The 12,545-nt window shown below is 36.6% G+C and overlaps 1 protein-coding gene across 1 annotated transcript in view; it reads right to left on the bottom strand.

Annotated features, from left to right (window-relative positions):
* Window positions 1-2,904: 2,904 nt before the first annotated feature.
* The window catches only part of LOC107092009 (cytochrome P450 26A1-like), a gene marked incomplete at its 5' end in the record, with an annotated part of 38,189 nt that continues 28,548 nt past the window's right edge, over window positions 2,905-12,545 (bottom strand). Inside the window, one exon of the mRNA XM_015386275.1 lies at window positions 2,905-5,153. Within this exon, the coding sequence (XP_015241761.1) occupies window positions 5,007-5,153 (147 nt within the window). The remainder of the gene's footprint in view (window positions 5,154-12,545) is intronic.

Genomic DNA, 12,545 nt, shown 5'->3' with positions numbered 1-12,545 from the left:
CAATTGTCTCAGCAAAGTGCCTTGAGATGACATGTAGTGTGAATTGGCCCTATATAAATAAACTGAATAGAATAATGCATCCTGAATAACATTTTGTTTAATGATAGCTACATAATTTGCATTACCTAACACATAACAAGTATATGTTTAGTGGTATGTTATCCCTGGGTTGTTGGACTCTTCCTATTTTAATATGACAACTTAACATGCTGCATATCTTGACGTTTGATCACGCAGCATTCCAAACCACTTTAGTTTATATATATATATATATATATATATATATATATATATATATATATATATATATATGGAAAATATTTTTTATGAAAATCAACTTTTGAAGTGAGTCTTTAACTCTCTTCTGTCTAAAGTGGTTTTGTTTTTGTTAGGCTGTCTCGGATCAGCAAAGGAACTTTGTACCTCTGGTTTTCTTCCTAAACATCAACCGTATTGCACAGAAAGACGTACCTATTGATAAAATGAAGCTTGATAAAACACATCTTGCACCTCCTGTGGTGTGTACTCTTGCCTTTTTATGCACATCTCATTTATTTTGACAATGTTGTAGCTTGTAAGCTCAACAGGTAAGCCTGCTGTCTTTGTGTCCAACATGTGTTGCACCTACAGGGGGTAGGGTGCATTTCCTTTGCTTCCTGTTGCACACACCATAACGGCCTCTCAGTCCACTGCGAGTGGACAGACAGAGCAGTCATGTGGTAATTAGCTTTCCTAATTAAACCCAACCTCAGGCTTTGTTCTGCCATCTGGATCCAGCGTTCATCCTCCTGTGTGTAAGACTGACTGACCAACTCTTGTTTTTCCTCACAATCCAAGATGGAAAATGACTCCTGGTGCATTACTTAGTCAAATTTCAGCCTCTGAACCAGTATTTAACCCCTGATCTGCAAATTCATAAATAAACATGCAGCTGAGAAACAATGAGCTCTTAGTTTTACCTTTGCACATTTAGCTTTGTTCATTTTTCTGCTGTATCCTCCTACACACTCTTTACATATGAATGACACCAAACAATGCACTGCATTAGTGGATTGCTTTAATGAATTCTTCAGCTTTGGACTACTTCTCAATGAGTTGCATTTTGTTGGAATCCTCACACTCCTACTCAGCGCATTCTTGAAATTTATTCAATGTTAAATTCACAAGGATATTGTTAAGACTCGACAGTCAGTCTTTTTTATAAATGCAGCTTCACATTTGAAGAGAGGGTCTGGCATGCACATTCCAAGTCAACTAAATTCCTCTGTAATTATCTGAAAATGACAGAGAACAATTATTAGCAGCTATAACAGAGTAAATGTTCTTCTTTCGCTCTGCGGAAGGAAGAAGAAACATCCAAAAAAGCCGAAATTGTGAAATTGATAGAAAGCCTAAAACCAAATAAAACAGCCATGTGTTATTATGCATAAGAAGTTTCACTATGAGTCATATTGTCTGTCGCAAACAGAAGCTTTAGCTGACAGCCAAACGCAGGAAGAACAGTGAGTCATACCAGCCTAGCTCACAAGAACCCTACTTTATGCCAGGTCCTATGTGATGTATGTCTGCAAGTGTGTGTGTGGTAGCAAAAGAGAAACACTGACAAACCAGAGATGCGGGCAAGGCGGGCATGGATGAAGTCTTTACAATAGAGGGATGTGCGACAGAGAGGGGGGAGCACTGCTGCTGAGCGAACAGTGGGTCTCTTGTGCTAAAGATCGCCTGACTAATAAAATGTTTCTGAGATCTAGAGGGGACCACACAGACTGGATATAAACATCTGAACTGCACAACAAATTGTCACCTAATAGCATAAATAATATTAAACCTCTGGCATTACAAAACTGTACTATGAATGTCATTTGAGGAATAAATTGGAGTACCTTTTACATATCCACAGAATGAAAAATCCCACAGAGGGGCATTGCGTCAAGAATGCAGAATTGCAGCTTAGTTACAAAGTATTTTGAAGGAAGCTTGTCATATGCAGGTCGTATATATTTAATACTAATAGAGGTGAGACTAAATACCATGGTGAGATTTAAAAGAGACATCTGAGGCTTTTGAAAATTTGTCTGGAGCGATGACTCCCATGAGAGATAAAAAATGTGAAACTGGCCTTTTACTGTACGGAAAATAATCTGTTATTATTGGACAGCCAAAATGGCAAGCAATTCTCAATAAATTTGCTCTGAAAGCAAACAAAGATGTGAAAAAGGCTAAAAAACCCAAAATGTTATGAAATGACCTAGAGCAGGCTTTTGCTACTGTTGATATAGAAAATGTACATTTGTTCTATGAGAGCGAAATGGAACATGTTTAACCTTCATGGTAGATGTACAAGGAGGAAATCTTTGCTCTGTATGGAATAACATGAGAAAAAAAAATGTTCTGGGAAAACACAGTACAGGACCAGCAATGCTGGAATAATATGATAAGGAAAGATTACTGTAAAACTGAATTATTTGGACACCAGACTAGATTATATCTTGGGTGAATTACCAAAATTATCCAATCTGGGAAAGGAAATCCCCCCAAAATATTTCCCAATGCAACTTGGTTTAGTGTTCTGACCTGGCCACCCAAGTCTAAGCCCTGATCTCTCATCTCATTAAACAACATTGGGGTGACAAAAGCAGACCCTCTATCGCCCAGCTAAGAGTGATGATAGGAGCAAATATATTAAATTAATGTAAGAGGCTTGATGATTGCTACTGGAAGCATCTCTCTAAAATCACAAAAGCAAAGAAGAATGATTATGTTTTTAGAAATTGGTTAAAATAACTAAATATATTTTAATTTCTTTTAAGCTTTCTACTTAAGAGTTGAATAAAAAATAACAGAAAACTTAAAAGTACGTTATAGCTTTTTATTATATACGTATGAATGGTATGTTTTTACTATATTCTAAGAACAAGATATTCTGTCAAACAATATTTTAGAGCATTCATGAAACATTAATAACTGACAAAAATACACACTAGAACTGAAAAGAAATCTAAACATCCAAAAAAAAACATAAAATAATAATAAACCTTCAAACACAGAATTGAACTAATATGGAAACAATCATAGAAAAAAAAACAACTAGAAACAAACATCTGAGAATTAAAACAGTATGTCTTTGTAAAGAAGACCTGGTGACCAGAAGACGACAGTATTTCCACATTAATGTAAAAATGTAACCAATTTTTGATTTTCCTTATTGTTCATGGTGATTTTAAAACTTACTTGTTGCATCAGATATAGATTAGATAGTTTCAGGTGAGTAGCTATCTTATTTTAGACAATTTCTGACTTATGAGAAACATATAGATCTGATTTTAAACAGCATGATCTCCTCTTTTTCACATTTAGAATAATACGTTGATATTAACACCTCAGTTAAACAACTAGCCATAAACAAGAAAAAAATCACTTTAATATGAAAACTTTGCATATCAAAGGTTCTTTGTTAAACTGGGATGGACTTTTAAATAAGATTTAAATTAATCATAAATGTATTTTGTGAGCAGCTGTGCGTACAAAGTGCGTAAAAATTTCTGAAACAATATTGATTCATCCCTTAAGTTGTAGCTTGTTTAGGCAAAAAATGTCATCTAAGTGTGAAGCGGCCAGGTACTATCAAACATAATCTGAAAGTGGTCAGGTACTGGACTATAAATAAGGAAAAACTTTCCAGGTTTACATGAAAGTCAGTGTCACTGGAGGGAAAAAATGAAAATAAAAACGAGGGTACTCAGTAGGACGTCTTTCCAAAGGTGTTGGATGGTAAATTAGTTTTTATGGATGGAGTTTAGTAACATCTTAGTCAGTTTAAATAGAACCAGTTTAAAAGGACATTTCTAGAGAAATGAATAAAACAGATTAAACTCTAACAGACAACAGTTGGACCAGTAAATGAAGAAAACATGGAGGAGAAGCAAACATTTCTGGAATTAGCCAGCTCGCTAAAAACACTCCAAGGGTAGATAAATGACTCATCCAGGAAGTCAATAAAAAACAGACCTACATGTGAAGTTCTGGAGGTTTTTCATGCCTCAGTCAAGGTCAGTGTTCATGAATTAAGAATTTAAAAATGTAGGGCAAAAATGGCCTCTAATGATGTTTTTCTAAACCAAAACCTCTGCAGACTTCAAAAAATTTAATCACAAACACTCATTTGGATGACCCAAAGACCCTATGCTAAAACATTCCGTGTAGACGGTTATATTTGTGTTATACTTAAGTTAGTTTGATCTCAAGTATTTCAAATTAGCTTAAAAGCACAAAAAAAACAAGAAATCTTCTTACATTTTAGAGGATTTTGCATGTAAGCCGTTTAAAATGTGAAAAATGAAGAATAGTGTGAGTGTTTATGTTTGTGTAAGCTATGCAAACTAAAAGGAGGTAAGAAAGGGTCGGTATGACGAACTGTTGCTAAGCAGTAATGGTTGCTAGGTGGGGTGGGGGTAGGATGGGGGTACAGGTTTGCAGTCAGTGATGGAATCTGAGGGTTTACCCATGTTCCCATGTGTGCACGTGACGTGTGATCCTCTGGAATGAAGTGACATGAATACTAATGCAACAGTTTCTATTTCAGACACGCACTCCTCCACACTGAAAAATCAAGACTTATTGCAAACTGAGCTGGAAATGAGTCACAACGACGTTTTGAAAATAAGAATTTCATGTAAATCTGTTTTTCAATCCTATGAAATTTTAAACAATAAAGAAATACTATAACATTTTTAAGTCCCTGTTTCAGATTCAGTAAGAGAAGAATGACTCATCTGTCCTGCGTTTCTTTGCAGAGCAATCAAGGAAAGCTGCAGAATATCTGGCAGTGGAACAGATAAAGTGAAACCAGCGCCCCCATGGCTTTTCCTGGCATGATTACAGGGTTATGCACAGAGGGGGGAAAGCCTTGCAGTTTGCAGGCTTCCCTCCTTGAATCTTCAGAGATTCTGCTTGTGTGTTAGACATACATGGTTTACAGCCAGAGGCTGCATCTCCCTGGTGGCATCTCAGTCTGATATGGTCTGATCCAAGCGGGTGAAGGACAGGCTGGGCAGGTTGGTGGGACGGGACACAGGCAGCCATTTGTAATCAAGATCCTGTGATGTAGGGTCCAAATACCAGTCGTAGTTCTTTAAGAGGTATCTGCAAGCTTCCTAAAAACATGAAAACAGGAAAGGTGGTCTATTTTCAATGTGTTTAAGGCAGAGCAAAGACAAAGTGTTTAAGAGCTAAACCCTCTGCCCAAGCCTATTAGGTCTTAAACTAGCAAAGCTACAGCTTCCACAGCATTTTCATTCCAATTTGAAAAGGCACCTTTTAGCAGCCAATTTTTAATACAACATCAAGTGCTTTGGACGTAATTTGAAGTTTCATATTTGGATTCAGACCTATGTTTTCTGATCTACTTTCATTTCCTAGTGTCTGTTTAGATTCTGATGTCATTCGCAGCATTTCTTATTGGCTCATCCTACGACTTTTTAACCGACCAATCACATCTCCCCCTAACCTTCACTTTATGAATGAGGATTTTCCTGATGTGGGGGGAGGAGCAGGATGAATGAATGGGGAGGATGGCATACGCAGAAAGGATGCTGAGGACCGGGGGTGGGGAAGGAGGGCAGGGGGAAGGATGAAGGAAGGAGAGCGATGAGTCACATCTCTGACCTAGATCCCCACAGACTCCTTGTTACTCTGATTATATCCTCCTCAGTGTGTGAGCAGAAGATGGTCATCATATTAAAAACCAGTCAAACGCAATGGATTACCAGTCATTCTCCGTAAGGAAGTAAAAGACTTAATGCTTATCTTGACTTAAAGAAATAAAAACATCTGGTTGTTGCTTGCAGATCCTGCTTCAAGTTCACTCCCACTATGTGTTTCCATGAGTCTCCAAAGTAAATAGTTTCTCTGTCTCAGTTCTATAAACAGTTGGAGAAATAAAGCAATAATTCTGTTAGTGAAGAAGCTAAATCTCACAATAAAGAAACTAATAGAATTAAAATTTGAGCACCTGTATAATTATTTTTTACTTTATAAAGTTTTCCCAACCGCTGCTTTAAAACTACTGGTCCTCCTAAGAATTTAGTACATCGATTGAAATATTAAAACTTAATCAAACTGTCGTAATGTTATAGTTATCAATCCATTGAACATTGGACATTGGTCATATATATGTGTCTGTGTGTGTGTCCCTTTATTGTCCCATTGTGGGACAATAAAGGGATTTTCTTCTATTCTATGTCCTACCAAGGCTTGCTCATTCGGAAACTCAGAAAATGAGAAAGGTACGTAGGTGATTTCCTTTTCTAATCTAGATAATAGATAAGAGAAAACAACATATTGCATAAATCTTTCCATGGTTTTGTACGAGCTGTACGCACAAGATAAAAACAACTGTTGTTCTGACAAAAAAAAGTTTGAACAAAGACCCAAGTTTATAGTTTAAAGTGGCTATGCTGATTTTTTTACACTTAACAAACTAGCTTAATGTCTCTAAATGTATCTTTTTACATAGATAGACAGAATATCATAAAAAAGCTAACTGCACAAACAAATAACTGTTTTGCATATCATCAAGTCAAATAAGTCTTTATTCCTTAATTTAGAGCATGACTTAAAGTAGACCTTAATAGAAAGCCTTTTTCAAAAATATTTTAGAAAAGACATTATTCGTAATAAATTACTAGGTTGTCCTGACACACCAAATATTTTTTTTTATTTCTTAAAGCTTTGAAACTTAAAGCTTCAGCTTAAAAAGGTGGAATCAGTCTTGTGGAGAGGGTCTTTTTTTCTTAAAATGGTTTGACTTCTTTCTCAGACATTTTTTAGTTTAAGTTGTTACAAATAAACTCAGCCTTATTAATAGCACATTTGCATTGTAGCGAACTATGCTTTTCTCAAAGCAGACAAGGAACCCAAACAGGCCTCCAGCCAAGCATCCAGTAGGAAGGTTAAACCCAAACATAGTGCTAAAGCTGAGCAGGTGTAGAAGAGTGGTGGGATATTTCACCTGGGATTACCAAATGATGGAGAGGTGGAATTTTGCTTCTGCTACGGTCAAAGGGTTCTTAATTCTTTACATAAGACTGGAGATCTAATCATGTTTTATAATAATACACCAGTAGGCAGCTGGCAGTTTAAAAATAAACAACAAACACAATATAAATGAGTCCATGTTAATCAGTGACAGAGAGCCTGCCATAAACATTGGAGTTTTTCTTTTTGGTCAGTAAGCCGTTGGTCCTCGTTTGCATATTTTAATTGCCACCATTAACTTGTTGATCCACTATGCAAATATCCTAATAAAGCTGAGTCTATCTGTAACTCAAACTCAAGAAGAGACAAAACCTTCCCATTATTAAGAGGTGGAGCTGGTTACAAGGCTTTTGTTGGGCTACTCTATAAAAGCCTGGAGCTCAATGCTAATAGAGACATTTTGAATTGAGAAAGCTTCCGGGAGTCAGAAAATATACCCACAGCAGGATTCAGTCACTCTTAGGGCCCCGTTCACACGAAGCCGAACCCTGGCCTAAACGCACAAATTTTTCACCAAACCAGCCTCTCATCCACACGAAGCCGGCGTTTCGGGGGTCTGTAAACGATCTTTTTTTTATTCAGCCTTCAGAGTGGGAAGATTTTGAAAAGCTGTTTTCGCGTTTCCATCTTTAAGCTCTAACCGCATTTTTTTTTTACACGCATGCGTCATAGCGTCGCCTCTAAACACGCATGCGCGACACAGTATCACAACAACAATGGCGCCGTACTGTGTTGAATGGTTGCTGCTAATGCTACTCGCCCTGCTGTCGGGCTTACAACAGAATCTTCTTCTTCTGGAATATCTCCAGGAAGAACAGAGCAATATAGACGACATAGTTCAGCACCTGAATTTGACTGAACCACGAAAATGGACCCGCAGGGCAACCATGTATAAATATTAGTGTGCATGCCCAACATTTCGTCGCTTATTTTTGCTTTGGCACCACAGCGCCACTTACAGGCCTGGCATACATTTTGCAGCGTTTTCATGCATTCGTGTGGACGATCACATTTATTTTACGTCTCCGTCTTTACGACAAACGTTTTGGAAAATATCAGCGTTTCGTGTTCGTTTTGATTTTGTGTGGACAGGGCCTTAGACTATCATGTTCACCTGGAAAAGCCATCTCTCAACAGAGGAGGTGGTCTTAGACATAACCCTCACCTGACTTGCACTTAAACGAGGCATGTGACCGAAACCACTCTGACAAGAGAGTTAACGACCCATCAAAACCCCCTAAGGACCATTAACCCCCCCCTTTGACCTCCTTGGCCAATCCAGTGGAAGGGATCAAAGCCACGTTTTAAATTTTAAATCTTTGTTAGACCTACAGTATATTCATCTAGGTACTTCCCAACACTATTTAGAACTGAAGAACCTCCTGGATGACAGGTGAAATGTCTTTTGAAAACATCACATCCAGTTACCGAGACTAAACTTTTTCGAACATGTCAAGTTTGGCCACTCCTTTTCTGTCTGAAGTGTATCTTGAGTTAAAGTCATGTTCCAAGGGCTCATCCATGACCCACTTATTTCAAATACAATGACTGTGATTTAAAGGAAACAGACCTATCCTACATGCTGGGCAGTATAGACTGTGGTTTACTGGTCATACTTAACAATTCTCTTGCCCTTTAAGCACAGATTGTTTAAGCTGAACACAATTCTTCCTCTGAACTCTTTGAAGCAGTTAGATGTTCCCTGATAAACTTGTAAAGGACTGTGTATCTTGTCTCTATAGGGATGCAATCTTTCAGTCCATTGTGTTGGCTTGTATAATTAGTTATGTTGTTTGTGAGTTCAACTGCCTGCAGATCATCAACCTGCTCAAGCTGTGTAGAGCTGAGCGGATCTTTTTACTCTCTATTGATAATTATCACTATATTTAATGATATTTCTTCTTTTTCCCCAACATTTGCTTCTCCTCGTTGTCGTTGGTAAAAAACCCTTTGATCTGTTCATAGTGGCGAAGAGGCGGGAACTAAAGAAACTGATTAGAAGGACTGGTGTCCTTTTTACACATAGGTTATTATCAGGAAAATCAGTAAAAGATAAATGAAATGATTTGTGAGAAGAATCGGCACTTAAATCTGTGGAAGCCAAAGTTCTGTTTGTGTTAAAGGACAATGACAGAAAAAAAATACATGTTGAATTTGAAAAGTGACAGTCAACATACAGTATACTAAATGTGTTGGATAATGTTAGGTATGTTATATTTTGCTTCCACCAACAAATGTTTGGTTAAATTGGTTTACTTGGTTTCAAACTTAGTTTTTTGTTTTTGTTTTGATTTGTATAGAAAAATGACTAAATCTAAAATGAAATGAAATGACAGCTCAGTATTCTTCAGTTTCTGTTTAATGGAAAGACAGTTGTAGTAGAAACCCAATTTAGGTCTGATCATAGGTTGGGTGGATACTCCTCCTGAGGTGCTTTATCAGGGACAGATTCTCATCTTTTATATATTTAAAATACTAAACAGTTAATAATCCCATGTTTTTTACAAATGCCCCAAAATGTACCAAGAAATAATGATTTGACCAACATTAATACAAGATTTCACAATAGAACTGATCTTGTGTCCTGTGTGTATGTGTTAAATAATTTCTGGCATCACATCTCTATAGACTTTTTTTGTGATAAGTGAGATATTTTTTCCAAATCCTGATGCCTACCTATTGCAGATCCTAGTGAAATTAAAACCTAAAACTGGAGACATTTTTATATTTTCTTTGGCAAAAAAAAAAATCAGGATCAGAAATAAGAAAAGATGGAGATTTCATGAAGAAAGAAAGATAAAGAGACAGGTAGGACCAAAGGTGAAGGAGGCCATTAAAACTGAAATAATAAACAAGAGACAACAGGGGAAATGATGTTTGCATAAGTGATGAAGATGCAAATCTTTCGGATTCAGAGAAAGATAGAGAAGACAATGCCGGGAAACTGATGAAGAAAACAAAGGAAGTAAAAAAACGAATCCAATGCAGAGATGTTAGATTTGGTGTTCTATTATCTCCCCTAAAAAAACATGTCTGAAATCAATCCTGCATGGTATGTTTTCTTTGTTTTGTTTAGTGGAACATTTGTTTTTTTTAGTTGTCTCATACCTAAACATTATTTTTGATTCTTTAAAAAGAAAATTACACAATATCTTTACTCGTCTTGCTGAATCCATTTCACATATCAGAGATTTCTTATGTACCTCGATAAAGAGGTCGAGCTTTGCCATCCTGCCTAGACATTTTGTGCCTCTTTTGCCCTCTGATGTAAAATTTTTCTAAATCCAACACTTCCTCAGATGTATTGTACGCAATCAAGGAACAAAAAGTAATTGTTTTATTAACATGGATTCTATAGGTAGGTGAAGACGGAAGTTGGTGTTGTAAGAAGAATCTCTATCTGGACATCCCTATATCTGGCATGAGTCATGTGTAATAGTGCATAATATATCTGTGTAGGATGTAGGTGTGTTGAGTCATTTCTTGGAGCTACATTTCAGACAGCTTGAGATAACACCCACAATGTGCTGCATTTTTTAATCTGGGACATGTCATTAATGTCAAGGTAAATATAATCTACCTACGTAAGTTAAATAGCACACTTTAACTCTATTATTTAATCCTTTAGATGCAGAGCACTGAGGCGAGCATCTTATCTATCAAAAAATGTCTTTTCCTTAAAAGCCGCACAACATCTTTATTACTTTGTCTTCTTGTCTTTAACATAAAGTTAAAAAATGGCGGTATTAAAAAACAAATACCTTAATAGGCTTCTAGCATGTTGTTTACTTAAAAAATATTTGTTGTTAAATATTTGTAAAGTTTTTTTGTGGTTGTAATATTTGAATTTATTTTGGACTGAGTTGTAAACTTTACAGCTATAGCAATAAATACAGCAAACTCTACAGCTTCATTTTGTTTTAGGATATATATATATATATATATATATATATATATATATATATATATATATATATATATATATATATTACTTATTGTTAACCCTAACCTCTGCAGTTATGATGTGTATCTATGAACTGCAAAGAGTTTTTGTTTGCTTAAAAATGTTAAGGTTATATCAGAATTTATTTTGCCAAATTCTTGCACATCAAAAAATTATCAGCTAGTATTTCAACATCTGAAAAGCATTTTCAGTTTAGTCCGGTCAGCTCAAGGACTCAACGACTTAAAAATCACTGTAATTATGTGTTTGTTGTAAAAGTGAAACATTTGAGTCCATCATTCCTTAGTTTCCAACAGATGAAAAACATTTTATTGATTTATTTGTCAATAATTTCAAGTTCTAGGACGGTGTGCAGAGAGAAGACCTGTGGTGTCATTTGAGGAAGTCTGGGGTAGTAGAGTTAAATGTAAGATTGGGGCAGAACCTGTATGAGAGCTGTAAAAAGGCTAGGCGTTGTCTCAGCTTTGACTGACAGATTGATGGACAGAAACATGGAGAGCAATCACAAAAAATGACAGTTCTGTAAAAAGTCAAGATGTCATACAGGATGTCTCAGCTAGCCAATAACACAATCATGTAGAAGAAAACGTAAAAAGTCTCTACAGCAGGTTTCAGGCATCTAAAAAACATCAGAGGAAGCCTGCTGGGCCCATGCAGTTACCTTAATGGGAAAACAGGTCAGCAGATGTAGTCAGTTTGGGTCTACACATATTCTGCACCATCCATGGGATGTATACAAGGTTCCTGTTTAACTGCTTAAAAGGGTCCTAGTTATTTAATAACTTTACAATTTTTTAAACCAGTAGCTCACCCTGGTTGCACACCAAGGATTTCTAATTTAGATTATCACACCCTGTTGGTATATTGTATTTTATCAATAAGTTTCACACTTTTTTTTTGCTGGTCCTGTTAGTAAACCAAAAGCTTTTGTGTATATTTACCATGACCTCTTTTCCACATGACCAGAGGTACAATGTTCCACATGCATGCAATTACTTAACAAGAAAACAGTGGAGCCAAATGTGTCAACAACAGCCAGAAAAGAAAACTTAAATTCAAGTTTGACCATGAAGACAATTAGCTAATACCAAGAGCAAAAAGGTTAGACATGTCAGTGTGTTGGTGTACAGAGGGAAGAGCTAAAGCTACTGAGGAATGTGGATTTCCTTGCCTAATCGATGGATGCAAGTCCAGGTACCACCAGCAGATGGTGTACAACAATGTTAATGTCTTCAGATCATGCCTGAAGCAAAATGTATTTTCTGCATGGAAAAGGAATACGTAAACACTATTAGGATGAAAGCAGGACATATAAAGTTTTAAATAGAGAATAACATATGTTTATGTTTGATATCGACCAGGCCCCTTAAGCTCTGGTTTTAACACCAGCAACTCAGAATTTCTCCACAAAGGCTCACCGAACTCGTAGAGATGGGCTCCAACAGTCAGCAGTGGGTGACCCATCAGCACCATTGCCTCTTAGGGTTCTGTTCTCTACTCCTCATCTCAGCGCATATTATTAAATATCCCTCAGCACTCCTGTCGG

This window comes from Cyprinodon variegatus, unplaced genomic scaffold (assembly GCF_000732505.1).
Source record: "Cyprinodon variegatus isolate N-32 unplaced genomic scaffold, C_variegatus-1.0 Scaffold362, whole genome shotgun sequence".
In the NCBI taxonomy this organism is placed as follows: domain Eukaryota; kingdom Metazoa; phylum Chordata; class Actinopteri; order Cyprinodontiformes; family Cyprinodontidae; genus Cyprinodon; species Cyprinodon variegatus.
This window is presented reverse-complemented; position numbering and strand designations above follow the sequence as displayed.